At 34.8% G+C, this 26,397-nt stretch overlaps 1 protein-coding gene across 3 annotated transcripts; it reads right to left on the bottom strand.

Moving 5' to 3' along the window:
• Positions 1-184: 184 nt before the first annotated feature.
• LOC136807131 (centriolin-like) lies at positions 185-24,511 on the bottom strand. Of its 3 annotated transcripts, none has more exons than XM_067063706.1 (30): positions 24,404-24,511; positions 19,264-19,923; positions 18,845-19,017; positions 18,397-18,669; positions 18,041-18,227; positions 17,680-17,873; positions 17,350-17,484; positions 16,429-16,627; positions 16,249-16,265; positions 15,973-16,020; positions 15,541-15,678; positions 15,084-15,240; positions 14,330-14,566; positions 13,821-13,951; positions 13,301-13,558; positions 12,824-12,895; positions 12,425-12,520; positions 11,685-11,801; positions 11,370-11,465; positions 10,894-11,001; positions 10,602-10,709; positions 9,934-10,101; positions 9,094-9,147; positions 8,915-9,010; positions 8,731-8,806; positions 8,027-8,275; positions 7,419-7,678; positions 4,440-4,505; positions 2,154-2,204; positions 186-981 (listed from the first exon to the last, which is right to left on the bottom strand). In XM_067063706.1, the coding sequence occupies exons 2-30, from the start codon at positions 19,913-19,915 to the stop codon at positions 928-930; spliced, it is 4,470 nt and encodes a 1,489-aa protein (XP_066919807.1). In that variant the 5' UTR covers positions 19,916-19,923; positions 24,404-24,511; the 3' UTR covers positions 186-927. The 3 variants fall into 3 exon arrangements, 2 of the variants coding, with proteins under 2 accessions (XP_066919808.1, XP_066919807.1); XR_010846646.1 differs by lacking the exon at positions 186-981 and adding an exon at positions 3,997-4,076; XM_067063707.1 differs by lacking the exon at positions 4,440-4,505 and having other exon boundaries at positions 185-981.
• Positions 24,512-26,397: the final 1,886 nt, after the last annotated feature.

Here is a 26,397-nt window from a genome sequence, read left to right as displayed (position 1 = left end):
CTGGGACTACAAAAAATAACGAACAATCTTGGGATTGACATTCCCAGCTTCTTTCTCCGTTATTAATATTTTGGGCATCCAAGCCTTATGTTTTTACATAAAAGAGCGTGTAAAAGTTTTGGTAGGGTGTGCCCAGTCGAAAACACTGAAATGGCAAAAAATATTTTACGCAACACATTTGTTTTTAAATTTCACTATAGTACAATTTTTTGTAAATTTATATGCATGAACTGATGTCAATATACTAAAATGTAAATGTAGAAAACTAAAAAATTGATGTAAAATTTTCACACTGTAAAATAAATTTTATATTAACACCTAAAAATAAATAACTTTTTCTATTGGTATTTCATCGTACATATATACAATTTGTCATGTTTTAAAATTCCGCTAACTTTTAGCGAAAATGTTAAAGGGATAATCAGAAAGTTTGAGATATTTGGCCTACAGAAACCTTCCGTGGTCCGGAGCAAGACCCTGTAGTATTTTTTTTAACAGTCGAGATATTGCAATTTGAAAATTTTTAAGAATGGATTCTTACACAGTCTTTACGTTGAAATTCTAATTATAAAAATTTGGATATCTTGACTTTGGAAAATAGTTAGGAAAATATATTTTGAAGTTTGGCTCAGGATAATCGAAGGAACCCACAGGTCAATATCTCAAACCATCTATTTATGCCTTTGAGATGCGAAAGGAAAGATTTTTACCAGACAGTAAGTACATCAAAGGTTAAAAATTTCTGATGTATTTCTTAAGGTTGCTACCCACTCAGCATTTTATGGTCGGCGAACAACGACAGCCTTTGAAGGCTTAATTTATGTAATTCATGCACTAATTAAGCCATGCACCTTGTTCGCCGACCATAAAATGTTGAGTGGGTAGCGGCCTTTATGAAGATCAAACCCTGGAGCGAAAAAAGCTTGATCAATAGTGAAACTGTTTTCTGTGTAGTGATCTTCTAATCATTGCATCTCCAACCTAAAAAAAACAACAACAAAAAACAAAAAGTTTCAATTTATGAAAAAAATCTACAATATATATGGTGAAGATCAGAGATCTGACCTCAAGGAGAGAAAGTGTTGAAAATACGAAATAAAATAAAGATGAAACATAAAAAGGCACTAATATTTTTATAATTATACGTTTTTTTTCCATTTTTTTGAATTTTTCTAAATATATAAATCAAACCAATCAAACATCCTGTCAAGAAATGAGAATTTTATGCGAAAAAGAACCAACAAACCAATAGACATAAAGTTTAAAAAGCCAAGCAGAAAAACACAAACACCAAAACCCACTCAAAAACCCAACCAATGCAATCTGGAGTCCCTGACTTGCGACAGGTGCAGCGGCTTTAAACATGTTTTATGGACGTCCAACACTCAGCCTCCCCCAGATTGCATAACCCTGAACCGACCCGCAGTCCAAACAAACTAACAAACATAGAAAAATAAACAAAAACTCCCACATAAATACAAAGAAACAAAAAAGGTAAACAACAGACAAGAACAAGAACAAGACAAACGACAAAAAACACAAATTTTTTAAAAAGTAGGCCCAGAACCCGGTTCGACACCTAAAGTCCGTGCAGCCGTCTGTACGGGTAAGAACGAAAAAGAAATGACTGAGAAAACTAACATACAATACATAATAATAAAAAAAAAAAAAAAAAAAAAAAAAAAAAAAAAAAAAAAAAAAAAAAATGTTTCAATTTTTCAAAAATGCAGTTGCGCTAAAAAACCATTTAAAGATTCTCCGAATTTCATAAAAGTCTCTGGAAATCTATCAAAACACTTTACTATTTGTTTTCGCAAGAAAGATCTTTCAGCTCCCTGATTGAGCATGCGCTTGAACAGTTCTGAAATTCTGGGCAGAACATCTTCAAAAAGAAGAGTGCATCTAGCAATGCGTAGGACCTCAGAATATATAGAGCTGTAAAAGATGATTGATGGTAAATTACTATCTTTATGTGGCATTCTCACAATGAAAAAGGGAAAGGCGTAAGGGGGTAAGTATGTAAGGGGGCCTTCTTAAACTATCCCCCTTCCTTGCTATCCCCCTTTTTCATGAAAATTTTTGATCCCCTCTTCTTCATTTTTTCGGATGGTGTCACCCCCCCCCTTAAGAACTACTAAGAGAATTTAGAATACCTTTGCTTCCAATCTGGTCAATTCCCATTTCAAATGATCTCGATCACGTTCCTAAAAAGTTAAAAGAGTATCTATTTATACCGGGTGACCCACGAAAAAGTTCGGACAGTTTTCGGCGTCTCGAGGCCGAATAAATGTCTCAAAGTGCTTGAAATTTTAATATGTAGAAAGTAGAATTTCTAACTTAAAGTTTGAGCTATTACTTTTTAAAATTGACCCACAAGTTCCCTACTTGAGAGAGCGAAATTACGTCAAAAAAGAGGTATCAAATTGTTTTATTATCAATCAATCAAGCAAGGTCGTTAAATCGTTAGAAAAGAGCATGCTAGATATTTTTATTCAATTTTAAAACTTTTTTTAGATTCTTTACTTTCACAGAATTTATTAATAGTCGAACGTGCGCAACGCACTGGGCTCAACTTCAGTGGCTTCAAATTATTCATAGGCCCAATTGTAGACCACCAGATATTTACCCAATGAACAAGTGTGCCAAATTTCAACCAAATCCGACCATTTTGGAGGGCTGTAGGCTGCTTCAAAGCTTTAGCCTCGTTTTGGTAAAAAACTCGTCCCCAGGCCCCAAAAATCTAAATTTTTGAAAAATGCAAAAAGCACCCCCAGATATTCACCCAAGGAACAAGTGTGCAAAATTTCAGCCAGATCGAACAATTTTTGAAGTCTCCAGGCTGCCCCAAAATTTTAGCCTCGTTTTGGTAAAAAACTCGTCCCCAGGCCCCAAAAATCAAAATTTTTGAAAAATGAAAAAAACACCCCCAGATATTCACCCAAGGAACAAGTGTGCAAAATTTCAGCCAGATCGAACAATTTTTGAAGTCTCCAGGCTGCCCCAAAATTTTAGCCTCGTTTTGGCGAAAAACTCGTCCCCAGGCCCCAAAAATCAAAAATTTTGAAAAATGAAAAAATCACCCCCAGATATTCACCCAAGGAACTAGTGTGCAAAATTTCAGCCAAATCGAACAATTTTTGAAGTCTCCAGGCTGCCCCAAAGTTTTAGCCTCGTTTTGGCGAAAACTCGTCCCCAGGCCCCAAAAATCAAAAATTTTGAAAAATGAAAAAATCACCCCCAGATATTCACCCAAGGAACTAGTGTGCAAAATTTCAGCCAAATCGAACAATTTTTGAAGTCTCCAGGCTGCCCCAAAGTTTTAGCCTCGTTTTGGCGAAAACTCGTCCCCTGGCCCCAAAAATCAAAATTTTCAAAAAATTAAAAAAACACCCCCAGATATTCACCCAAGGAACAAGTGTGCCAAATTTCAGCCCTATCGGACCATTTTTAAAGTCTCCAGCCTGCCCCAAAGTTTTAGCCTCGTTTTGGCGAAAAACTCGTCCCCAGGCCCCAAAAATCAAAATTTTCAAAAAATTAAAAAAACACCCCCAGATATTCACCCAAGGAACAAGTGTGCCAAATTTCAGCCAAATCCGACCTTTTTTGAAGTGTCCAGCCTGCCCTAAAGTTTTCGGACGGACATACATACATACATACAGACATACATTCTCAGATTATAGCTCAACTGAAGTTGAGAACAAGTTATTCGTTCAGAAAAGAACCACCACCATACACTTTCTAGCATATTCCAGGCAAACCCACACTCTCTGTTCTTTCATAAGACGCGACATTTTCATAAAGAGGCAAATTTTGCCTATTTGCAAAATATTTTTGATAAAAAAATATTTACAATAAATTTCTATTAATCTATTTCGTTGTTAATTTATTATTTTACAAACTTTAATTAACTACAACACTAATCAACGAGGTCGTAAAACATCAGCACACTCGAAAAACACAATGTTAAAGATAAAAAAAACAATTATAATTTGATACCTCATTTTTGACGTGTTTTTGCACTTTCCGATAATTGAATTTTGACTTTAGCTCAAAGTTTAAGTTAGAGCATCCTCTATCTTTAAAAAAAAAGTTTACATTACTTTTATTTCAGACCCTAGCCAACGAAAACCTTCCGAACTTTTTCGTGGGTCACCCGGTAGGGTTGATATCTATATATTAGGGGATTGATTTACATACTATTTATTATGTAATGTTTGATTTGAACATTATTCTGTAATATAATACCATGGTTGATAAAACCTGTGGTCAAAGCAAGGTTTTCGTATGAGACAGAAAATAGATTTTACACAACACATAATATTCTTGAAATTTAGGTGTTCTGGCAGAATTTTAAGACGGAAAAGCATCTTTATATATACTTCGCTGAGAAGAAAATCCGTCTGAAATGGAAGAACTTTTAACACTGTAACACATCATACCTTTGAAAATTGATCCTCTTCTTTCTTGCGTCTAGGTGGTGAATTGTTCTGATCGAAGTTCTCCTTCTAGGATAATTCAAGACAGAAAAATTATCAAATATTCTTTAAATGACAGGAGTTTTGAAAAGAAATTCTAACAATTCAACAAAACATGTGTACACACTTTGATCGAAAAACGATGAACAAAGACTTACCCAGTGCTGTAGCAACCGGGGACCATGGGGTTAATTAGCTCGGTTGATTTTAGCAAAGACGATTTCTTAAAGATGACTACCGGGTGACCCACGAAAAAGTTCAGACGTTTCTCGACGTCTTGAGGTCGAACAAATGTCCCAAAGTGCTTGGAGTTTAGATATTTAGAAAGTAGATATCCTAACTTAAAATTTGAGCTATCACTTTTTAAATTTGACCGATTTGTTCTCTACTGATGAGCTTTTAAAGTCAAAATTCACTTTTCGGAAAGTGTAAAAAACACGTAAAAAAGGGGTATATCAATATTAATACAAACAAGAGCCGCAAAGATGCGGATAAATATTTCCTTTACAAATGTTAAAATAATAATTAATGTCCTCAAAAGATTTCAAAGTGCTTTAAATCTCAGATAACATCAAGCAACACAATCCCTAAGAATTTCAAAATTCCATTTATGTTATTGACAGTATTTGCAGGATTATTCACAAGATGACTGTAGGTTCAAAGCTACGGATCACGGAATATATCCAACCAAGCTGAACCCGACTGAGAACAACAATGCAGTAATCAAATTGGCTGGAACTTTAATTTTCGTTGGGTGGACTTTAAATAGATTTTAGTATTATGTATTATTAGTATTATATGGCGTCGCACCGCCAAGTAGAGTGTTGTTGAACACATCAAAAGACCTGATTATATAATTATTATTTTAAGCGCTGATTTCCAGAAATATTATATAGCCAAAAAGGGCAAATATTTAAAATGAAAGAATGACAAAAAGGAGAATATTTCACAGTAAAAAAGAAAACCAAAGAAAATTTTATATATTTTCAAAATGAGATGAAATATTTTACAGTATACTTTCATATATAAAATATTGTAAAAAATGTAAACATTTAAAGTAACTTTTGGAGTTTTTTGAAATAATGTACGTGCTAAAAAGTAAAAATCTTACAAAACAGGGAAACAATTTCATATTTTCCGACAGAATGCAAAAAAAAAAATTTTCAAAAAAATGTCAGAAAATAAAATAAATGGTCATGCCAGGAAATCACTTGAGTTTTCTTCATTTTTTAAATGCATGTGGAAGAAAATGTCAAGTTCACGACAAAAGTTTTCCACGTTTTGAATGCACGTGTAAGAAAATCTCCAAATTTATCACAAAAGTTTCCACGTTTTAAATGTACATACTGTCAACTGCTTTACTTGGGACGATTGGTCGAAACATGGGACTGTTTGATATCTGGTCTGTATTTTCACTAACTTGTTAAATCTCTTGGACAACAAATTTGTTTTGATAACTCCACCAAGTTTATCAATCATACTTCCTTTCATAACATGTCACGATAACTTTCACTGATAGCGACGATTGGAGAATTAGAGAACGCCCGCTGCCTAACTGCCTATCGCCCGATGGGATTAACAAATAACGCGTGTGTAACTTGCCGCCCGAGTGACGTCAAACGCTCCATCGTTTTGCCATTTTTTTAATACGCCGTTCATTAACTCAAATCAAATGACTTTGGAGGTTCGGTGAAATGGTGGCCAAATTGCCGTCCCATGTTTTGTCAGATAGTCCCAAGGTGGAGCAGTTGACGGTAAGAAAATCTCCTAATTCACGACAAAAGTTTCCACGTTTAAAACACACGTTGCAAAAGATCTCTAAATTCACAACTAAAGTTTTCCACGTTTTAAAATGCACGCGGGGAAGAAAATCTCTAAGTTCAAGAAAAATTTTAATAGTACATGTGAGTTGATTTCAAATTAATTACATCCATATTCAATGCACAATGCAATAAACCTTTTAAGAAGTATAACATAACATTCTTCATATTGGGGCCGTGGTGTTCCGGATCCGGATATCAGCTTTAAAATTCGAAATTTATAACCGCAACGAGTTTTCACTAACTGTCACTAACCCCAGCGGTTAATTCATTGTTGTAGATAAAAAAACCAAGGGAAATTTAATCATTAACCAGTCAATTTTGCTCCATGTTTAAATTTTTACATAAAATCAGTTCATCAACCATTCCCATTGTTTCATATTGTCGGCTTGCATTCGTTGGGTGCAAACTTTTTTCATATTGCAAACAGTATGTAATTTTTCAGGTATAACATGGTCAGATTTATTCACAGTCACTTGCCTTCGTACGATTTATGTAAATATACAAACAAAATTGAAGTTAGTTTGTTGTGAAAGTTGATAAAATGTCCTGTTTTTCCAAGACCAAGAGATTGTATTATCATCTCTCATTCCAGCAGCTCATTCCTCCAAACCAACAGAATGTAAACGAAACATCAAATCCAGAAAGGAATATTAAGAAAAGTTCACTATCGACCATTTCTTGTGACAATCGTATAAAAATCATGATCCAATTCAACTCATCAAAGCATATAAACCAAAGCAAAGAAAAGTAGCGAAAGAGCAAAAGTTGTTGTCTATTTTCTGCCATCTTTGTTTTGACAGTTAGAAACAAAGCAGTACGGTCCGATCAACAATACGCTTCTAAAACGGCCGACGTTGCCCGATCGACAAGGAGAATAGAGCGCCGTACGGATATTTACCAAAGACGTTTCTCGAAGAAATGACGTCTTCCGCCTCGAAAAAAGAACATCCTACTGTTTTTACCGCCGGAGCTTGATTTAAAAAGAGACTCATGTACAAACTCACGAAATTGACCAAAACCGAGCGTTAGACTTGGAGAAGAAGGAGAAGAAGGAGAAGAAATTTTATCGTTTTAACAAATATTTCCTATATAGATAGGAAATATTTAATTATTATATTACCGTATGATTAGCATCAGGTAAGATGGTTGAAGTGAAAACTTTCTCTTCTTCATTATTATTGAAGAAATGTTTGTGATGAATGACGTTTGGGTATGTGTGAGACACTTCCCCATCTCTACTCGTAAAAGTCACGTGTTTAATGTCGTCACCATGTTCAATGACGTCACGATCTATAACATTATCGATTACGTCACCTTGGTAGGTATTGTGGTGTAAGGGCGAAGTCGGTACAGTAAGAACTGGAACATTTTTTCTCCTATCTAGAAAAATTTAAATCATTTACTATTATCTATTCACCAGTGAAACGTCGGCTTTTAAGAGGAATTAAGACTAGAAAACACCATATGGCACCATCGTTTGCCTTTTAAATAGAGCATTTTATCAATTTGGCAAAAAAGATATTTGTCGACAGAAGTTTCGTCACCGAGGGATTTTTCGTCACTTTTGACCGACGAATTTTCTACCGATAATAAACAGGATTTGATTTTTTTATTGCTGATTACCACATCCACCCTAAAGCTCTTGCTTGACAACAGATTAAGTCAGAGAACAGATTTACTCACAAAGTTGTCTCTTATTGCAAGAATTGCGCTTTAAAAATTTCATACCGAGATTTGGACTTGAACTAGGACTTATTCTTTCAGGAACAGGAACTGCCGATTTAGCAGGACTCATAATCATCCTATCAGAATGTTTATAGTTTGGTGAATGATAATTTGTTGGTGAGTGGCTGTGAAATGTATGAGTGGGAGATGGATAGCTGTTTGGAGTGTTCTGATTGGCTGACAAACGTCTGATGTCTTCTTCTTTTTGTTGAAGTTCTTGGATGAGATTACTTATCTCCTCTCTTTGAAGTGCTGTAAATAAAGAGACTTATATTACAGCCAGTTGTTGGAAAAGACGGATAGATCCAGTTCGGTCAATTCAGTTATATCTTACAGGAAGATTTAAGAGTTTTTTTCATTACTGTTGACGGTAATAGAGATATACAATTCTTAAGAGGGTTGTTAAAAATTCCAGCACTGCTTCAATTTCAATCTACATATCTTAGAGAAGCGTGAACCTCGCCAAAAACCTGGATTTTTCATTCCGTTTATAGGGGAGTTTCACTTTTGATGGTTTTAGAACAAAAGAAGCCTGTCGAGAAGTGTTATGACGCAAAATAAGAAATTGATAACTTTTCCTTTTCTGTTTACTTTTTAATATTACAAGTTTCACGATCAATGTATTGATGACAATCAACAGCCAAATAAAGAAATTGATAACTTTTCCTTGTTGTATTTGAGAAATGGAATCATGATACTGTACTTACAGAGAATTTTGCTGGGGACGTTCGACTTTTCCAATTCTGCACATTTATCATGAAGCATTGATTTGAACTTGTCAACCTTAAAAATGAGCAGACAAAGTAAATTATGAAAACATGATATTTGGTTATAATTCGCACGCTGAAATCAAACAAGAAATCGATTTTCATACGGATTTCATCCTCAAACCTGCTTTAGAGCTTTTTGAAGACTTTTATTGACATCTTTGGTCGCTTGTTGTTGGTTTTTTTTCGCTCCTTTATTCGGTAAAGATTTTGATGAAATCTAAAGAAAAAGATGGAGGATAGGTGTAAAAAAATAAGATTAGTTTAGTTTGACGAGCATAGGAAAAAGTTAAAGTATTTTACCTTAGCTTCTAAAATATTCAATTTGTTGCTCAGATCTTCATAACGATTTGGTGTCTGAAAAATAAAAACAGAATTTAGTAACAAATAAAAAAAACAAACCGACTGGATTGGTTGAATGAAAGGGATGAGCTGGAGTTTTTACAAGATACTTCACTAATTGGTCATTTAAAGTGATAGAGATGACGCGTTCTTTAGAAAAAGTAATAAGATTCTTTTATTACATCTTAACGACCAACCAAATCAAATAAGAGCTTGTACAAACTCCAGCTTGTCCCGAATGAAAGGACACAATTACTCTGCTCTTCAAAGTTTTGCGGGCGAGCCGCTAAAGCTCAATAAGTAACTCCCGACAAAAGTCCTCAACAGCAAGATTTATATTTGTCCCCGGATTAGTTCAGGATCCCAAGCTATTATAGAGAGAGAACCAGTTAGGTGTCATAGAATTCAAAGCACGAGTCGAAGCGAGGTTTAGATTTAATGCATCAATTCTTCCAAAAAATAAATAATCGTGAAATCCTCGTGATAAAATCCCAGTAATCAATTCAGTCTTAGATATTGGCCCAGCGGAGTTCTCTACTTCATATCACCATAACGTACTCCTTCACGCATCTTTTAGCGTCGCGTTACATGTATATTTCAGTGTCCAACAATAAATCTCCCCAAATAGGGAGAACCAACCTCGTCGGAGGCAGTTTGAAAGACTCTTTTCGTTTCTCTGTCTCTCGTATTTCGTTCAGTAATGTACAATATGTGCCTAGTGGCTTTCCACAGTTTATCACGTGACAAAAGGATTAAAATTTTAAATGGATAGAAAACGATGTAAACAATTCCAAAACAAACCTTGGAGTGGACTTCTTTAGATAAATGCAGGAGAGTAGATTTGATATCTGAAATCTCATCAAACACTCCATTGAGGTCTTGTTTTTCATTTCTCATCTTCTGCACCTCGTCCTCCATCTGTTCAAGGTTTTTCGTCAAACCCTCAACTTGGGTTTTGTTGTCCTGTTTCTGAAAACACAACACCAATAAATAAAGAATAATTGAAATACAAACGAAATGGAAATTATCTTTCAGGAACGGTCTGATTATACGTTGCTCCGTATCGTTTTTTTTTACTGTAACTTTTCATTTTTTTCGTATTTTTGATGACACGTTTACCCCACTAATAGATATGGCATAAATGCCGGTCTCCACTTGCGCGCGCTTCAATCGCACTTTTCCGAACAAAACTTCCACGCTATTGGTCAAAAGAAAAATGAAGCAACTTCATTGGCGCAGTAGTCTGACGTATAACGGTTGAAAAAAGTTAAAATGTGTTCAACTTTTCTTTTGAGCGCGCGCTACACTTTTATGACGTAATCTTTTTTCCAAGCAAAAAGGATTGAAGCCAAAAGTGCGATCGCAGCGCGCGCAAGTGGAGACCGGCCTTAAGAGAAGATGTCATAATTAAAGGACAGGGTGTGAATATCTTCATTTAATAATTTATTCGTTTTAATTCGAAAGCAGACCTTTTCATCAACATCTTTTTGCAGTGCAGCGATATAATTTTTAGTCAGACGAAGTTCATCTAATAGTTTCTCCATCTCATCCGCAAACGCTCCTTCTTTTGCTTCGATCTACGAAAGAAAAAAGGTAAAAATGATCTGAAACGATTCAAGGGATTCTATTGTACATAGTTGGATAAACTTTTTGCGAGACTGAATTCGGCAATGATGACTGTCCAATTTTTCGCCTGTTCCAATCTCATGTAAATTAATCAAACATAAAGGTGACGCTGAAAACAAAATTTAGAAATCTTACTTTTTCCCTAAATTCGTTATCTTTGAGATTGACTTGATTTTCCCAGTATGTGGCTTCTTTCATGGACGCTTCAAGAGATTGTGTCAGCTCCATATTGTCATCCCTCATCTAGTGAATGAAAAATCTACTTTTCAAAATAGCCGAGAAACCATATCAGACTTGCACTATCTTATTAAAACGTGTACTGTATTTTAATTGGTTACTATAGGTTGTCAAAACTAATTGACACTGAAAATTCCAAGTTGACCTTAAGCCTATCCCTCACCTCGTCGCTTCGCACCATTCAGGTTTTTTTTGCTTGGTTGAACAAATTGCCGGTACCGAACTGTGACCTACTGTGACCTACTTTCAGCAAAGATGGTGCATTATTTTGCTTCACCTGCCGTTGCTTGGGAAATACAGAGTAGCCCTATCTAGTGTTTTATATAAGGTATCAATAGCTTAGACGGCCCACTGTACAACAATGAGAATGCTACCTCTTGGAGCTCCTTTCTAATGATGTCATCAACATGCTGCTGTGCGATCTTCAGTTGGTCGTCAGATTTCTTTTGTCCCACCTTTGCTTTGAGTATCTTTTAGGATAATGAAGTGAAGTGAGATGCTTTCATTAAATAGAACAGAATCATTTTGATACTCCTGTTTTACCTTAAACGTTATCTCTTTCAATAGGAATCAAGATAAATGCTATGACCAAAATGACAGCTAGACATTTTGATCGTTTGTATAAAGAGCAGAACTTTCGTAAATCTTAAAATAATACAATTTTGGTTGCTAATAAATGTTCGGTTAACCTTCTTATTCATGCCTTCAAGTTGTCGTTTCAAGTCTTCATTTTCTTGTTCCAATTTTTCCAAACATCCTCTGAGCTCACTTGATATCTCATCGTACTCCTTCAAGGATTTCAAATTCTGAAATGAAAAGAAATGAATGACTTAGTGACAAGAAATACTGAGTGTTGACGCCCAAATTTAACTAACTATCCCTGTTACCAACCACCTGCATGAATCAACATGAATCAGGAGAATAAAGGTCTTCTCAATGCCTTTACAAAAACATGTTTAAGTATACGCGTTTTTTTTATAAGGCCTTTTATTCAAACCTTTAAGGCTTTACAACTCACCCAATTTCTTAGGAAATTGCAAAAAAACTACCCACGAAACGGCAAGAAAAAGAACACTGTAAAACATTTTTAGGCTTAAAACTCAAAAAGTTAAGAACATTCAAAGGCTTCAAAAATTTTGGATGTTCTAATAAAAAAACGTGAAACCAACCAAAATGTATTGATTCTAATCCTGACTCTAATAAAGTCCAATAGACTGTTAAAGGTTTTAAATAAGAGTAACATCGTTTGCTTACTCGTCAATTTCAATTTACAAGCTTTTTTCACATGGAATTGACACGGATGTGGAGCAAGTTTTTTTATATCAGCATATAACAATAGGCAGACACTGTCCTGATATTAAATATGCGTCTGATATGAAACGGGAACAATTATGTCCAAATAAAACCTTTAAAGAATAAACCAAAAAACCTTTTCTTCTTCATTCTTGTAATGATCTTTCAAAGAATTAAATTCAGAATTTCGCACTCTCACTTCTGATTCTTTGACATCTATGTCTTCTTTCAACTGAAAATGAGAACGAATAAAACGATTACTATGGACTCAAGGCAGAATTTCTTGTCTACCAGATAACGGATAAGATTCTAAGGTATCTCAACGGTGTATTTAAACAAAGTAACACTCTTGAGAGGAAAGTATCATTCCACTGAAGATTGGCACACTGAGCTATGTATGAAAACTTGTTGATTGAGGAATATTGAAATATGATAATCGAAAATTGTAACCTCATTATTATCGATAAGACCTACTGAATAACACACTATTTTGAATGAAATGACAGACTACTTGTGGTAGTCCAAAGAAACATACAGCTTGAATAGCGTCAAGTAATTGTCGATTTTCTTTCTCCACTTGTTGATTGTGCTCCATTAGTTGCTTCATCTATGAAAAAAAAATACAAAAAATACTTAAAAAAATACAAAACCATCAGTTCTAGAAAGTATTTTTCTGTAATGTTCAATATGTCAAGTCTTTTAAAAGTGTAACCAGGCTCTGGCAGTAATTTGACAATATATCTTGTAATTTTTCAAAATTTTGTCAGAGTTTTGTCAGATTCTCATTAAAACTTTATCGACATTGTTAAAAATAATGACCTTTTTAAGTGTGACTTTCTAAAATACTCATCATTAAGATTGAGTTTTTAAATCTTTAAAATCTAAGAAAACGAGTTTAATCATTGGGGCTATAGTCAGTCCTAGGAAAATAAAAATGGAAGTGTGAAAAAAAAACTAATCCAAAACTGGAAAAAACTGCCCAAATTAAAATAGACATAGAAAAATCACAAACCTTGAGCTGAGAATTGGCCAGTCGTTGTTTCAGATCATTGTGACTCTGAACATAATCGGTTGATGTATTGCATAAATTGGTAAGCGTTGCTTGCATCGATTTATCATGGACATCCACTGGTTGTTGTAGTGTTTGACCAAGAAGCATATCGTTCACCAGGGTCTTGATGTAATCAAACACTTCATTTCGATCGGAATCTTTTGTTCGTAATGTTCGCTGTAATGTTTGATATTCCCCAAGCAAACTGTCATAATTTTCCTTGAATGCACAAAAGGGTTCAATACATAAAAACATGCATACCATTTAGATCTAAGCTGAAAACCTCTTTATCCTACTCAAAAATAAATTGAAACATCAAAAGATTTTGTATTGGAAACTAAGCAAATGATTCAGAATGCTGCTCATGATGCAGCTGAAGAGCTTCAAAATTTCAGTTGCAAGTAAAAATTTAGATTGATTAACTTTTCTTGCCTAACTGACTATTGTTGATATTTAGGGTGACTGGTGGCAGAAAGAATACCTTAAGAAGTCTATTTTCATCCATTTTCTTCTTCAGCTCGTTATTTTTCATGATCAATTGATCTCTTTCTTCCTCCAATGAAGCAACGAGACCCTCCTCTTTTCTGCTTGACTTCACTTTCCCTTTCAATTCTAAAGTAAAAGAGAATGTCAAAATCAAAAACTTTACTAAAAAGATTTAATGCGTTACATGTTATATATCTAGAATTACAAGGAAAAAAAAAATTTTCCAGCTTACAAAGAGGAGCTAATCAGTTGCAAAGTTCGAACAAAACAAACATGAAGTAAGTGTTAAATTACAGTGTAAATAAATTTGTAGACTACAGAGAACTGTAACATTTCGTTTTAAATCGGCTTGCAAACTTTTGTTTCACATGTTCACTATAATAGTTTGTTTGAATTAAAGTATAAATTTCGAGCATGGTTATTTGTTTTCATTAGTAAAAAGTAAAGGTATTAAATAAAGGTATGAGATTATAAAAGCTTAATAGATGGTTTAAAAAAACTTACCTTTAATCCTTTGCTTACTGTCTTCTTTTTCCTTAGCAAATTCTTCACAAGCCATGTTCAGTTCACTATTTTGATCAGCTAAATTAGTCATTTCAATTGAGCTCTGTTTCAACTGTCGTTGAAGCATTTTGTTTTGGTTGACCAATTCACCTACTTTGCTTGCATTCTCTTGAGCATTTTGTGATAAGTTTTGAAGTTCCTGTTCCATCTCTACCTTCCTTGAAGCCATTTCTTCAGCTATTGATAAAGAAAATGATAATTTTTTAATTTAAGTGGTTACTCTATACTAAATATAATTATTGTAAATATTGGAGACTAAATATATTAAAACATGACTAGAGTGTTCTGCTCTGGAACTTTAATAGTAAAAATTGTAGTGTTTCCGGAAACTGGCTGGGTGAAAAAAATATTTTCTGACCCGGCCGCAGACTGGGTTCATCATAAAGAAAATCCAGTTGACCGTTCAAGCTATCAAACGTCGTTTGGTTAGATATTCCTGCTTGTAAATCAAGTTTTGTTTGTTAGTAGTTGATACATTAGTATTTAGGGCTTACTTCATACTACATTTAAATACTACATTTATTCATTTTCGTCTAATTTCCAAATAATAGCGCCCTTTTCCAAAAAAGTTAAAAACGTCCATTTCTGCAAAAAAAGTTAAAATTCATAAACATGTGGATTACTTCCTTTTGTCAAAAAGGGGTGGCATGTTAAAAAAAAACCTCCAGAGCATGAAAATTGGTAAGACGTTCACCTATTTTCAGATCGTTCTCCAAATTACGTATTAATTGATATTGATTGATAATTTCTTTGTTTGATTGGTCCAGTTTAACATTTAGCTCTTGTACGTAACCTTCCAATTTTTCCTTTTCTTGCAACACTTGATTCAATTCAAACGTTGTACTTTGAAGCTAACGAAAAGAGAAACAGCTTTAGTATTTGTTAGCAAGTATTTTTTTCATGAAAACACACCAGTAATCTAAAAATTTTAAGAAAGTCTTTTGATAGTTTTGTTGGGTTTCTTGATCAATAAAAATTTGTAATACTTTTTATTTTTTGGGGTAGGGTTGGGTTAAAAAAGCTAAGTAGGATTCATTTTGAACCAATTTGAAAACGAATTCCTGGGATAAAGTGTTCAGAATAGCTTTTTTGACAAAATATTGAGGGCCTGGAAGATTAAAATTTTTCAGTAGCATAAATTTTCTACATACGCGATCATTATCTGCATTTGTGATTGAATTGAGAGAATTTCGAAGGTTGTTTGATTCTTTCCTTTTTCGTTCCAATGAATTTTCTGTTGCCTCTAATTTGATTTCAAGCTCGTTCATGAAAGCTCTCATTTCATCAACCTAGAGAAAAGAGAGAAAAGTGATGTGTTGCAATACAAGAGTGAGTCAGGGTAAAGTTTGAGCCCTGGTGATGGCTGCTATCAAAATCTCATCATCCCTCTTCTTGAGAAGAAACTAACATGTTTAATCAGGAGTTTGAACAGAAATATGATAGACTGTATCACTAGTATTTCAGCTAAGATCGTGTAAAAAGGTTGTCTTAAAATCAGAGAAATAAAGTCAATATAAAAAGGATATCACTACTATAAAGAATGAAATTCAGCCAAAGATTTCTTCACAATTTAGAAAAATGACCTCTAAATTCTTCTCGTCGAGCTTTGATTGAATCCTTTCAACTTGTGTCTAAAAATGATGAATAAAAAATAAACATTGAAGTCAACTTGGAAAATGTATTATCTTATATAAAATAAGGTCGAAATCAGCTCCTATAGTTTTAATCACTTGAAAAGGCTAGTGATAGAAATCAAAGATATTGAGAGAATAGTTTTCTTTGAGAATTTACAACAATATTATTTATACTAACAAAAATAATGGAGCGGAAACAATATAAAAACTATTAAGATTGCTTACATATGCATCAAGATCACCTAAAACAAGAAATTGAACAAGGTTATGAGATATAATGATCCATTTTAAAATAACATTAAAAAGTAATTATTCATTAAAATAATAAATGAGGTATAGTTTTTGAAAAGCACTATTTTAGCAAAATTTTAAACCCCTAAGTATCTAAAAGAAAAGTCAACTTACTGAGATCAATATCCAAGGCTTGCTCTAGAGCTGTGCAAATATTTTCATTTTCTCGAAATTGTGTTGGATTGAGACGAGAAAGAAAAGATGAGAATCTCATGCTTTGCTCTTCATTCAAGATGATGTTGTCTTTGGGTAAGCTGGCTTTCTTGTATCTGGCTTTCCCAATGTAAGCGTGTTCGTTGAACTCTTCAGTCTCCTGCAAAAAAAAATTAAAAAGTTTGTGTTGATTGCTTGTTGGTGATAAAGCAGTTGGAATTAAAAGTTTTTTTACAAAAAAATGGCAAAAGAATACTCTGAATTGATTTGTAGTAAGAACTATAAAGTTTGTAAATTGGCTGAAACCTAAAAATATTTCTTTTTCCGTCTACCAGCCTGGTGAAAATCTTTTCTGCTGGGTAAAAACCTTCTTCATAAGCACCAAGTCCAATTTTTTAAAACTTTTCTTTTTTTCCAATTTTCCCATTTAATATTTTCTGCAAAATGTTAATGCGTTTACAATGATGTTTTCAAATTGGTTGCTCCTCCTGAATGATTTCAATAAAAATTTCAAACACAGAAGCGACTTCATTTTATTTTCATAAAGACAAAAATTTATTAAAAACGTTTCGGTGTCATCCGACCACCATTATCAGTTTAAAAACATTGAAATGAAAATTTCTAATCTGAAAATGTTAACAAATTGTTTAAAAAAATGATGTTTACAGTACATGAATTGGAATTTTAACGATTGTTTTTTCCTTTTTTGGAAACTTACTTGTATTTCTTTATAATATTCTCCTTTGTGTTTTCATTTTCTTTCATGTTTTAAAAAGATCATGAAAAGGACTGGAAATAAAGTTATCCCGGCTGCCCGCATGACTTTTTTTGTCACCCAATGGGCCAGGAAAAAACATTTTTAGAGTTGACCTTTTTACTTACCATTTCATTGCCTTCTCTAGGAGGCATTTGCCACATCTCATCAAATTTTGCGTCCAATTTGTAAAAAGCTAGCTCTTGTTCCAATTTGTATTGCTTTTCACATGCTTTGTTCAACTCCGTTGTTTTACTTTCCAGCTGAAATTGAGATTTGAGAAAAAGCACTTTTGAGGAAAGATTGTAACTACTTCATTCAAATTACCTCCATTCAAATTATCTTCATTCAAACCATACAAAACAATGTTTTGACTTTTTGAATTTATGTGATTAAAGGGGTAAAAGTTCAATGCAATTTCCTGAGATTTTGGGCAAGTTTAAAACTTTTTCACGTACCAGTCCATTTTTGGTCTCCAAGTCTTGAGTACAAGTGTGCAGAGATTTCTTCAAAGTTTTAACTTTATCAATAAGCTTTTTCTCAATATTACCGGTTTGGTTTTGACTTTCAGTTAGCTTTCTATTTTCTTTTAGTAATGCTGTATTTTGCTTTTGAAGTTCATTGATTTGTTTCTCACGGCAATCAATTTCATCTAAGGATACAAAAAAGATAGAGTATGATGAAAATAGGATCTCCAAGGAAAAATCGAACAGAACCTTGAAAGGATGTTATGTTATTAATTAATTCTTGAGGTTATTGAATCTAGTTTACTTCATTTTAAGATTAAGCAATATTGGCTAAAGTTTTCCATTATTTCACCTTTAGAGAATCGCTGATCAGCCATATTCCTCATTTCAATGCAAATGACTTTTCCATTTATTGTATTCAATGATCGCAAGTGGAAAACAACAAAACTTTCCAAGTGGTTCAGGCGACAGCATGGGTTGTCCCGAATATCAAGAAGACTCAAGTTAGACAAGGATGCTAGCTTCACAAATTCATCCAACTAAAATGTGGAAAATAGAAATATTGTTTAAAAGTTTGTTTGTTTGTTTGTTTTGAGAAAAGAAAGGAAATTATTTATGTTCAATACATAGTTTGTAGTAGCGGTCGGTAACGTAGGTTGTGAAAAGAGCACTATTCATTTATAATCCAGATGCTGTATGATAATATACCTTTGTGAATCTATTATTTGAGATTGAAAAAGTTTGCAAGCTCCTCATTTTCTTGCCAAACCAATTAGGGAAAGATTCAATATGATTATAATCAAGATACAGAGATTCCAAATTCACAAGTGTTTCCAATCCTTCAACATTTGTGATTTGATTCATTGATAGATCCAGGTAGCGCAAATTGACCAGTGTGTTGAGTTTTTGAATTTTAGTGATGAAGTTATTGGATAATTTCAACATTTCTAAGTTCCTCAATGGTTCCAAATTTTCTATAAACTGCAGTAGAAGACAAAATTATTAATCAAAAAATGACAAAATTTCAAAAATTTAAATAAGTAATGACCATTCAAGTCAAACTAATGGTTCATGTATTAATTACATGAAAAACGAAAAAAGATGATTTAAAATGTTAGTTTTCTTAAAAAATAATTACCAAAAAATCAAGAAATACCTGAATTTTCCTTTTCCACTGTTTTGCAACACATAGATTTAGTTTTTTGATTGAATTTAAATCAGCGACTTTTGTGATACGCTTAATGAGATTTTCAGTGATGTACATTACATTTTCTTTTGTAGCTTGTTGAAGAAAGCCACTTTCTGTAGGGACAGCAGTTTCTCGAGACACTGTAAAATAAAAGATAAAATTAGAAAACAGGTCGAAAAAGTTGTCAGTACTGTAACATTAACTCTTTTACATATATATATGTAATGTAGCTGTTTGACATCAGGAAAACTAAGGACCAAAGCAACTTGTCTGTAAGGACCAACTTGACTGAAACTTTGAGAAACCAGGCGGACAATTACAAAATAAAAGACCTGAAAAGAGCCATTATTACCATGTTATTGATACTAAAGGTGAAGATTGCTTACAGGGTTCTTGGTCATCAAGGCATGACTCAATTTGGGCACGATTATGTTGAATTTCTATAGTAGCCACATCATGATTTTTTAATGGTCCAGCAACATTTTGATGAATTACAAAGTCTCTATTGGAAGAACAAGCACCATTTTCAATTCTATTTACACCAGTTTCAGCATCCTCAGGTAAATCATCATCCTCAAAATCTGATTCTTCCACTAAAACATCCATTTCCAAAAGAGGTTGTATCTTATTCCCACCATCTGAAAGCAACCAGTTGTCTTCACCATGTCCACCAGATAAAAAAGACTCTCTTTTGTCATCATCTGAATCTGAATCATGAATCAACTTGTGAGAGCTAGGCATAAGAAGCTCTTCGAAAGGTTCTGTGGAAATAGAGTTATTCCTTGAATCATCTATAGATACACTCTTGATCTGAAATGTTTCCTTGTTTGATGAAGCACTATCACTCAAAATTTCTCCTCTCTTCAGATTTGGTGTTGAGTTTGTTTTTCTTATAGTAGGAGTGGGCAGTTTGCTTCCAGGTTTAGTTTTAACGGGTGAAGGAGTGCGTGGAATACTATCTGCAGAACCAAACAAAGGCCTTTTTTGTAATAAACGTGGTATAGCACTTGGACTTTGTGATCTGTTCCATTTGTTCATCTCTTGTGCTAATTCAAATTGAAAAAAATGAACAATCAAAGGATAACAAATTATACTTATGTGAACAAGGGGGGCCTTCTCAGACATCATGCATGTCATTTTTAGTAACAAGTCTAGCCTAGCGTCAGCTCTCAAGGTGTATTAAGAGCACATTTAGAGCTTACTTTCATCTAAATAAAAACACTCAAAATTTACCAAGCTGTTTTCGAACATCAGGGAACATGGAAAACCAGAATATGACTCTTCAAATTGAATGAAAACTATAAAGTGCATGCACTCACAACATCAGTTTGTCAGATATAACAAAAAATTAATAACGACACTGTCAACATTTGACAATCAAAAGATTTTCTATCAAGAATGCTACATCTAAAGTGCCAACCATTTACGCTTGAATGTGTAAATTTTGAAAAAAATGGATGAATGTTTGAAATTTAGGTCTACTAGGAGGCCTTGTCTATCAATTTTGAGGATGGCATTCAGGGCTGCGAATAAGCGTTGGTTATTGCGAATAAGCGTTGGTTATTGGTCAATGTACGACTGAAAAAGCCTTTTGACCAACTGAAAACAATTTGTATCGGTCATGATGTCCGACTGAAAAGAGAAATAAACTTGAGTTGAAAATAATCCAGGGGGGGTACCAAGTCAGTGTACTGGACCATAGGGTACTAACTTGATTTTTGGATTTTTTTCCAAAAAATTAGACCACCACCCTTTTTAGTACACTGTACTAACTTTTTTTCACGGTCGGGGCTTTGACACCACCCTTTTAGTACACTGTACTAACTTTCTTCCACAGCTGGAGCTTTGATACCACCCTTTTAGTACACTGTACTGACTTTTTTCCACAACTAGATTTTTATCACCACCCTTTCAGTACACTGTACTGACTTCTCCATGACCGGATTTTTGATACCACTCTTTTAGTACACTGTACTAGCTGTTTTTTCGATCAGATAAGTTTACAAACCACCCCTAATAGTGCACTGTTCTAATTTCTTCTTGGCCAGATTGCCACCATATACAAAGGTTTTGAAGCATTTTTCTAAGAAAAGCACAAAATTATATAAAAGGAAAGATTTGAATATTTAAATACTTGAATCCTTATAGTTACAACACCTGAAACAATGAACAGACAAGCAAAGTCAATCAAATACAGTGAAATTAGCTGAAATTAGCACGTCAAAACACTCAAAACCAACTTTGAGTTATTTCCCTTTTTGTGACTTGATTTCTGGTTGTCTGGCAAGCTGTAGCAGTTTTTCTTTTTTGAAAAATAAAAATAAAAGACTTAATAACATTGTACACAAACTGAAATGGAAAATGTTTTATCAAATGTAATATTATACAAATATATAAAAGGTGCTTTCCGGGGGGGGGGGCTCCAGGTAAGTGACCTACCGGACATGCGGCCCTTAAGGGTAGGTTTTTTGGACTTTGGAAAGTGCACTGTAAGGGTTGATTTGTGAGCAAGTGGGAAAAAGTGCACTGTAAGGGTGTAAAATTTTATGAAATACCAAATTTTGAGGTAAAATTTGAGAAATTTCAAAAAATTTTGCCCTGAAAAGGGTAAAAAATTTCGAAACATTACACTATAAGGGTCGATTTTCAGCCAAAATTTTCCTGCAATGTTAGGGACCGATTTTAGAGACCTGATTTTTGGCCTAACGTACGGTCGTTTTCACCCTCTCCCCCCGGTGATTTCACTTTATATACAGATTTTTTTCAATTAACATCAATTCAACAAGGTTACTAAAAAACATAAAACAATAGAGCAGATTTGTTTTTATATAACTTAAAAGCTTCGATTCGAACGTTTACACATTCAAATTCTTGTTGTTGCCATAATGTAGATAGGGCCTTAAAGAAAACGTAAACAAGATTGGACTTAAGGTCGGTCTCCACTTGCGCATGCTGCGACTCTGAAACAAATCCAATCAAGTAAACAGGAAACTTTTAGAGAAAATCAGTGTACCAATTTGTATAGCTTAACCAGCCTTGACTTGAAGGTCTCAGACCAGCTTGGACCTGGCAAATTAGGGCAACTATACATAGGAATTCACTGGGTTTGTGTGTTTTTACCACTGAAATTAGTACAATGTACTAACTTCTCAGTGTGTATCAATTCAGAACAGTCAGAACACCACCCTTTTTAGTACAGTGTACTAACTTTTTCATTGTATTTTTCTCAGAGGACCACCCTTTTAGTACACTGTACTAACTTTTTTGATTTTTTTTCTCAGGACACCCTATTTATACACTGTACTAACTCAATTTAACCTAAAAAATACACCACCCCACCAGCTATGGGCCAGTACACTGACTTGATACCCCCCCTGAATAATCTTAAAACCCTTGTCTCTTACTTTGCCTACTTTAATCGTAGAAATTTTAGCGAGACTAATTTTAGCGTATATTAGCGAGTCAGGAAAATCTTGATTTTTTTTGCAAAAAATTTTGCGTGGATAAATTTTAGCGAATACTCATATTACATTATTGATTGAGTTCGTTTTCTAGCATTTCTTTGCACTGAAACCCTTCCTATTGATAAAAATGTATCAAGGCAATGTAACCAGAACGTGGATAAATTTTAGCGATCTGGTGATTCGGCGTGTTTTAGCGAGATTTATTTTAGCGAAAATAGGGAAAACTTGCTAAAACGCTAAAATTAGTCTCGCTAAAATTTTTACGATTAAAGGATTCTTTTCATACTCACCTCCTTTGTAGCTTTCAAGAGTGTTTCTAAAATTTACTTTAATTGACTGTGTTCTTGGTAATTTTAATAACAGTTGTTTCTAGTAGGGGGCCAAGCCTGGGGTTCTGTGACATCTTTTTTACGACCTAACCATTTTTAGTCTATTTCAAAGAACAGTAGATTACAAGATATTTTTGAGAGGGAGGACGCAGATTAGGCCTGGGAAAACTTTTTAGGACCAAAATAGTGACGCCATAGGCAAAACTGCAAGGGAAAATAAGGGGTAGGAAAATAGCTTATTTTCAAAAGTCAAAATAAACGAAAATGATTGATACCATTTGATAGAGCATGAAATTCTGAGCAGAAAATTGTATTACAACAACTTTCTGACTAAAACACACAAAGAAAATACAGCCGCTTTAAGACCAACTAACTGCGTCAGCTCTACTGTGATTTGACGCTGTTTGACGTCAAATCTTGTCTTGATCGTACTGACATCGGTATGTTTTTGAACTTCGAGCGACTGTATTTCTTTGGGTGTTTCAGTCAGAGAGTTGTTGTAATACATTTTTTTGCTCAGAATTTTATGCTCTTTCAGAACCAATTCTTTTGAACCAATGAAGTAAAATTAAAAAGTAATACACCAAATTTTAAGTTAGGCTTTCCTCTGAATGATTCCGAAATAATCTTTGAAAAATCTCTTTTCTACTACCTACAATATCAAATCAAAGAGGGTAACTTATTTGTGGCACACCCGGTATGAAAAAAATCTGTAGTGGAACACATGCGAATGGGCTATTACAAAAAAAAATTGTACATGGGTATTGACGAACTTTTTTCACTACCCCCCTCCTGGAAATTTTGGATAACAAACTATCCCCTGGAAATTAGGGGTCGACATCCCTGGAGTGGAAAGTGAAATTTTGTGAAAAAGGGCCTGAAAAATAACTATTAATGTCACTTTAGGAGGAGAGAACCCCCTGGAAACCTTTAATATCCCCCTTGGAAAATCTTAAAAATGAACAAAAACCCCTTGGAAAATCAAGGCTCAGATCCCCTGGAAAAGTTCGTCAATACCCCTGAATGGTTTAAAAATGGAATAGCCCAGGCAATGTAGTCTGGAACGAAGAAACACTCACTACTGTATTTGTTATTCCTAGAAAATCAGATTTGTCTCCTCATTTTTCAAAAAAAGCTCTCTCCTGGAAAAGGGAAACAGATTTAATTTCGGGAAAATGGGCTGGTTGGCTGGCAGGCTGGGCTGCTTCTGGCCCAGACGTCCGCGCTCGATAGGATCGATCATCGGAACGGCTCGATGACGGATCGATATGTGGTCGATGGATTACTTAATTAACAATAACAATGATCCGGATAGGAGCGAGATCGATGGAAGATTCAGCCATTAAAAAGTCTTGAGTATCGATCCTTCGTTGATCCATTATCGAGCTAGTATTTCAATCGAGTATATCGATTCGTCATCGATCGTTAATCGATTTGTTATCGATCGTAAATCGAGAGTGGATAGGGTCGATAAAGATCGATAAAAGATCGATGATAACTAATCATAAGCTTTAAAAAATCTTGAGTATCGATCCTCTATCGATCTCCTATCCGGATCCTTAAGTAATCCATCGATCATCATATCGATCCGTCATCGAGCCGTTTCGATGATCGATCCTATCGAGCGCGGACGCTGGTCGGCAAGACTTTCTGGACTTTCTTTAACATCCTTTCTGTTTCTTGTACCATTGCTAATTGCTTTGTGTCTACATCCTAAAATCACACATACTTACTTTTTTCTTTTCAGCTTTTACTTGCAATAAGCAAATAATCTTCTCATTTGTTTTTATAAAGTAGTATTAGTATTTTGGTTTAAAAATTTGGTTGCTGCAACTTTCTGCGGGTAGAGACAAAACGCAGAACGGCGGAATGCCGGAATGCCGGAACCGGAATAGCTCCGGCCGGACTGCTATTCCGCGGAAGCATCACCCCGACCCATAATCACCTTATACCACCATAACAACCAAAGCAATCGGCTACCTGGGCTGTGTGTATGGTAAAAGGAATGCACTGTGCACTGCTTGTGAAGTCATTCTAATACACCTGGCCCGGGGTGTGTTGGGAGTTTATGTTGAGTGTCTTAGATATAACTAATAGAACTAATAATTATACCTCACGGAAATTGACCGGCTAAAACGCCGTACGACCCGGCAATCGTCCGTACGGGGACATCCGCAGCGTACCTGCGCGGCCCGTAGCCGACGACCGGTAACAGTGGATGATGAAATTTGGCATGCTCCCCCCCCTTCGATATGCTGACGTTCCAGAAAGTTTCACGGTGAGACTTACCCAGTCCGGCGCAGGGGAGGGGGTCATTCACGGTCCCCCCGTACGGGTCCTTTACGGTTCATAGCCCCCTTCCGTCACTTTTCAGGACTTCAGACCTATTTTTTCGGAATCTGCACCCAAAAAAACATGAAACATCAAACCTGGATAAAATAAAAGGGACTTTGGCCCGCTTCATCCGGGGATCCTAATGCGTGAACAACGCTTTAAACCAGTGGACCAACTTCTAGCCGTGCTTGACAGAAATTTTTCAGCGATGTCATACCTTCGTTAATAGCTTGACTTGGCCTAGATGGAAAAAAATATATAATCATATTCCGCGGAATACAAAATATAAAAAAAATCATTATTCCGCGGAATAGCTATTCCGGCCGGAACAGCTATTCCGGTTCCGGCATTCCGTCGTTCCGCCGTTCAGCGTTTTGTCTCTACCCACTTTCTGCTGCACCACTTTCCCGCTGCAAGAAACCCTGACCCTGGAGCTGGTAACTATTTCACGACTCCAAAAGGCCAAGATTCTAAGTCTGCAAATCTATGGTTTGTACCTTTAGAATTTGACCGGTTTTCACTTAAAAAAATTTTAAGTTTAGTTTCCATTCATAAATTATTCCAGCAAATAGAAACCAGGTTAAATTTCTCGGAAACTTACCATAACAAACAAAATGGTAGAGTTAATTGTGGGACACGTTAACCTGGTGGGTCTGCTGGCTGGTGAAAGAATATTTTGGATTTCCTTCCTTATTGCACATCATTGCATCAGACGGTTTTAAGTATCGTTATTTAAACTCCTAATTTTTCAGAAAGGCTGCTTCTTTTACTTTATTTATCATTGGCAGCATATCAGCCAAGAAACGTTTTTTTTCAAAGTCAAAACAAAGAGTTGTTTCCATATATTTTGGATTTGTTTTTGCCTAGCTAATTAGGAAAGTATTTTACAATCTTTTCGAATTTCGTTATTAGGAAAGGCCTTCCTAGTTAGGAAAGGAAAGACCCAATATAACCCTTTCTACGTGATAGTGGACAGAGTGTTGTGGAATAGACCTTTTTTCAAAGAGGCCACCCTGTTGAATAGACCTTTTTTCAAAGAGGCCACCCTGTTGAATAATTATGTAGTCCAGCAGAAAAACAATGATAAAACCATGCATAATTATTACAATATGCATGATACAGTAATAGACCTTTTTTCAAAGAGGACGTCCTGTTGAATAATTATGTAGTCCAGCCATAAAAGCAATGATAGAGCCATGCATAATTACTGCATCGTGCATATTGTAATAATTATGCATGGTTTTATCATTGTTTTTCTGCTGGACTACATAATTATTCAACAGGGTTGGCCTCTTTGAAAAAAAGGTCTGGCTCTCTATTTTTCGGTCATGAAAACCTCGCCCCCGCCCGCCTCATATTTTCCGCTGATTTTCCGGTGCGGAGATGCGGAAAA

Source organism: Clytia hemisphaerica, unplaced genomic scaffold (assembly GCF_902728285.1).
Source record: "Clytia hemisphaerica strain Z4C2 unplaced genomic scaffold, Clytia hemisphaerica genome assembly, whole genome shotgun sequence".
In the NCBI taxonomy this organism is placed as follows: domain Eukaryota; kingdom Metazoa; phylum Cnidaria; class Hydrozoa; order Leptothecata; family Clytiidae; genus Clytia; species Clytia hemisphaerica.
This window is presented reverse-complemented; position numbering and strand designations above follow the sequence as displayed.

What these genes read in the sequence shown, in the direction of transcription:
- LOC136807131 (XM_067063706.1), bottom strand. Translation starts at nt 19,915, where the DNA reads ATGAACAAATGGAACAGATCACAAAGTCCAAGTGCTATACCACGTTTA. An exon ending in CTAGAGAAGGCAATGAAATG is followed by an intron (nt 16,628 to 17,349) that starts GTAAGTAAAAAG and finishes TTTTTTTTGCAG; the next exon opens with GAGACTGAAGAGTTCAACGA. An exon ending in ATGAAAATAGACTTCTTAAG is followed by an intron (nt 13,559 to 13,820) that starts GTATTCTTTCTG and finishes TGTGCATTCAAG; the next exon opens with GAAAATTATGACAGTTTGCT.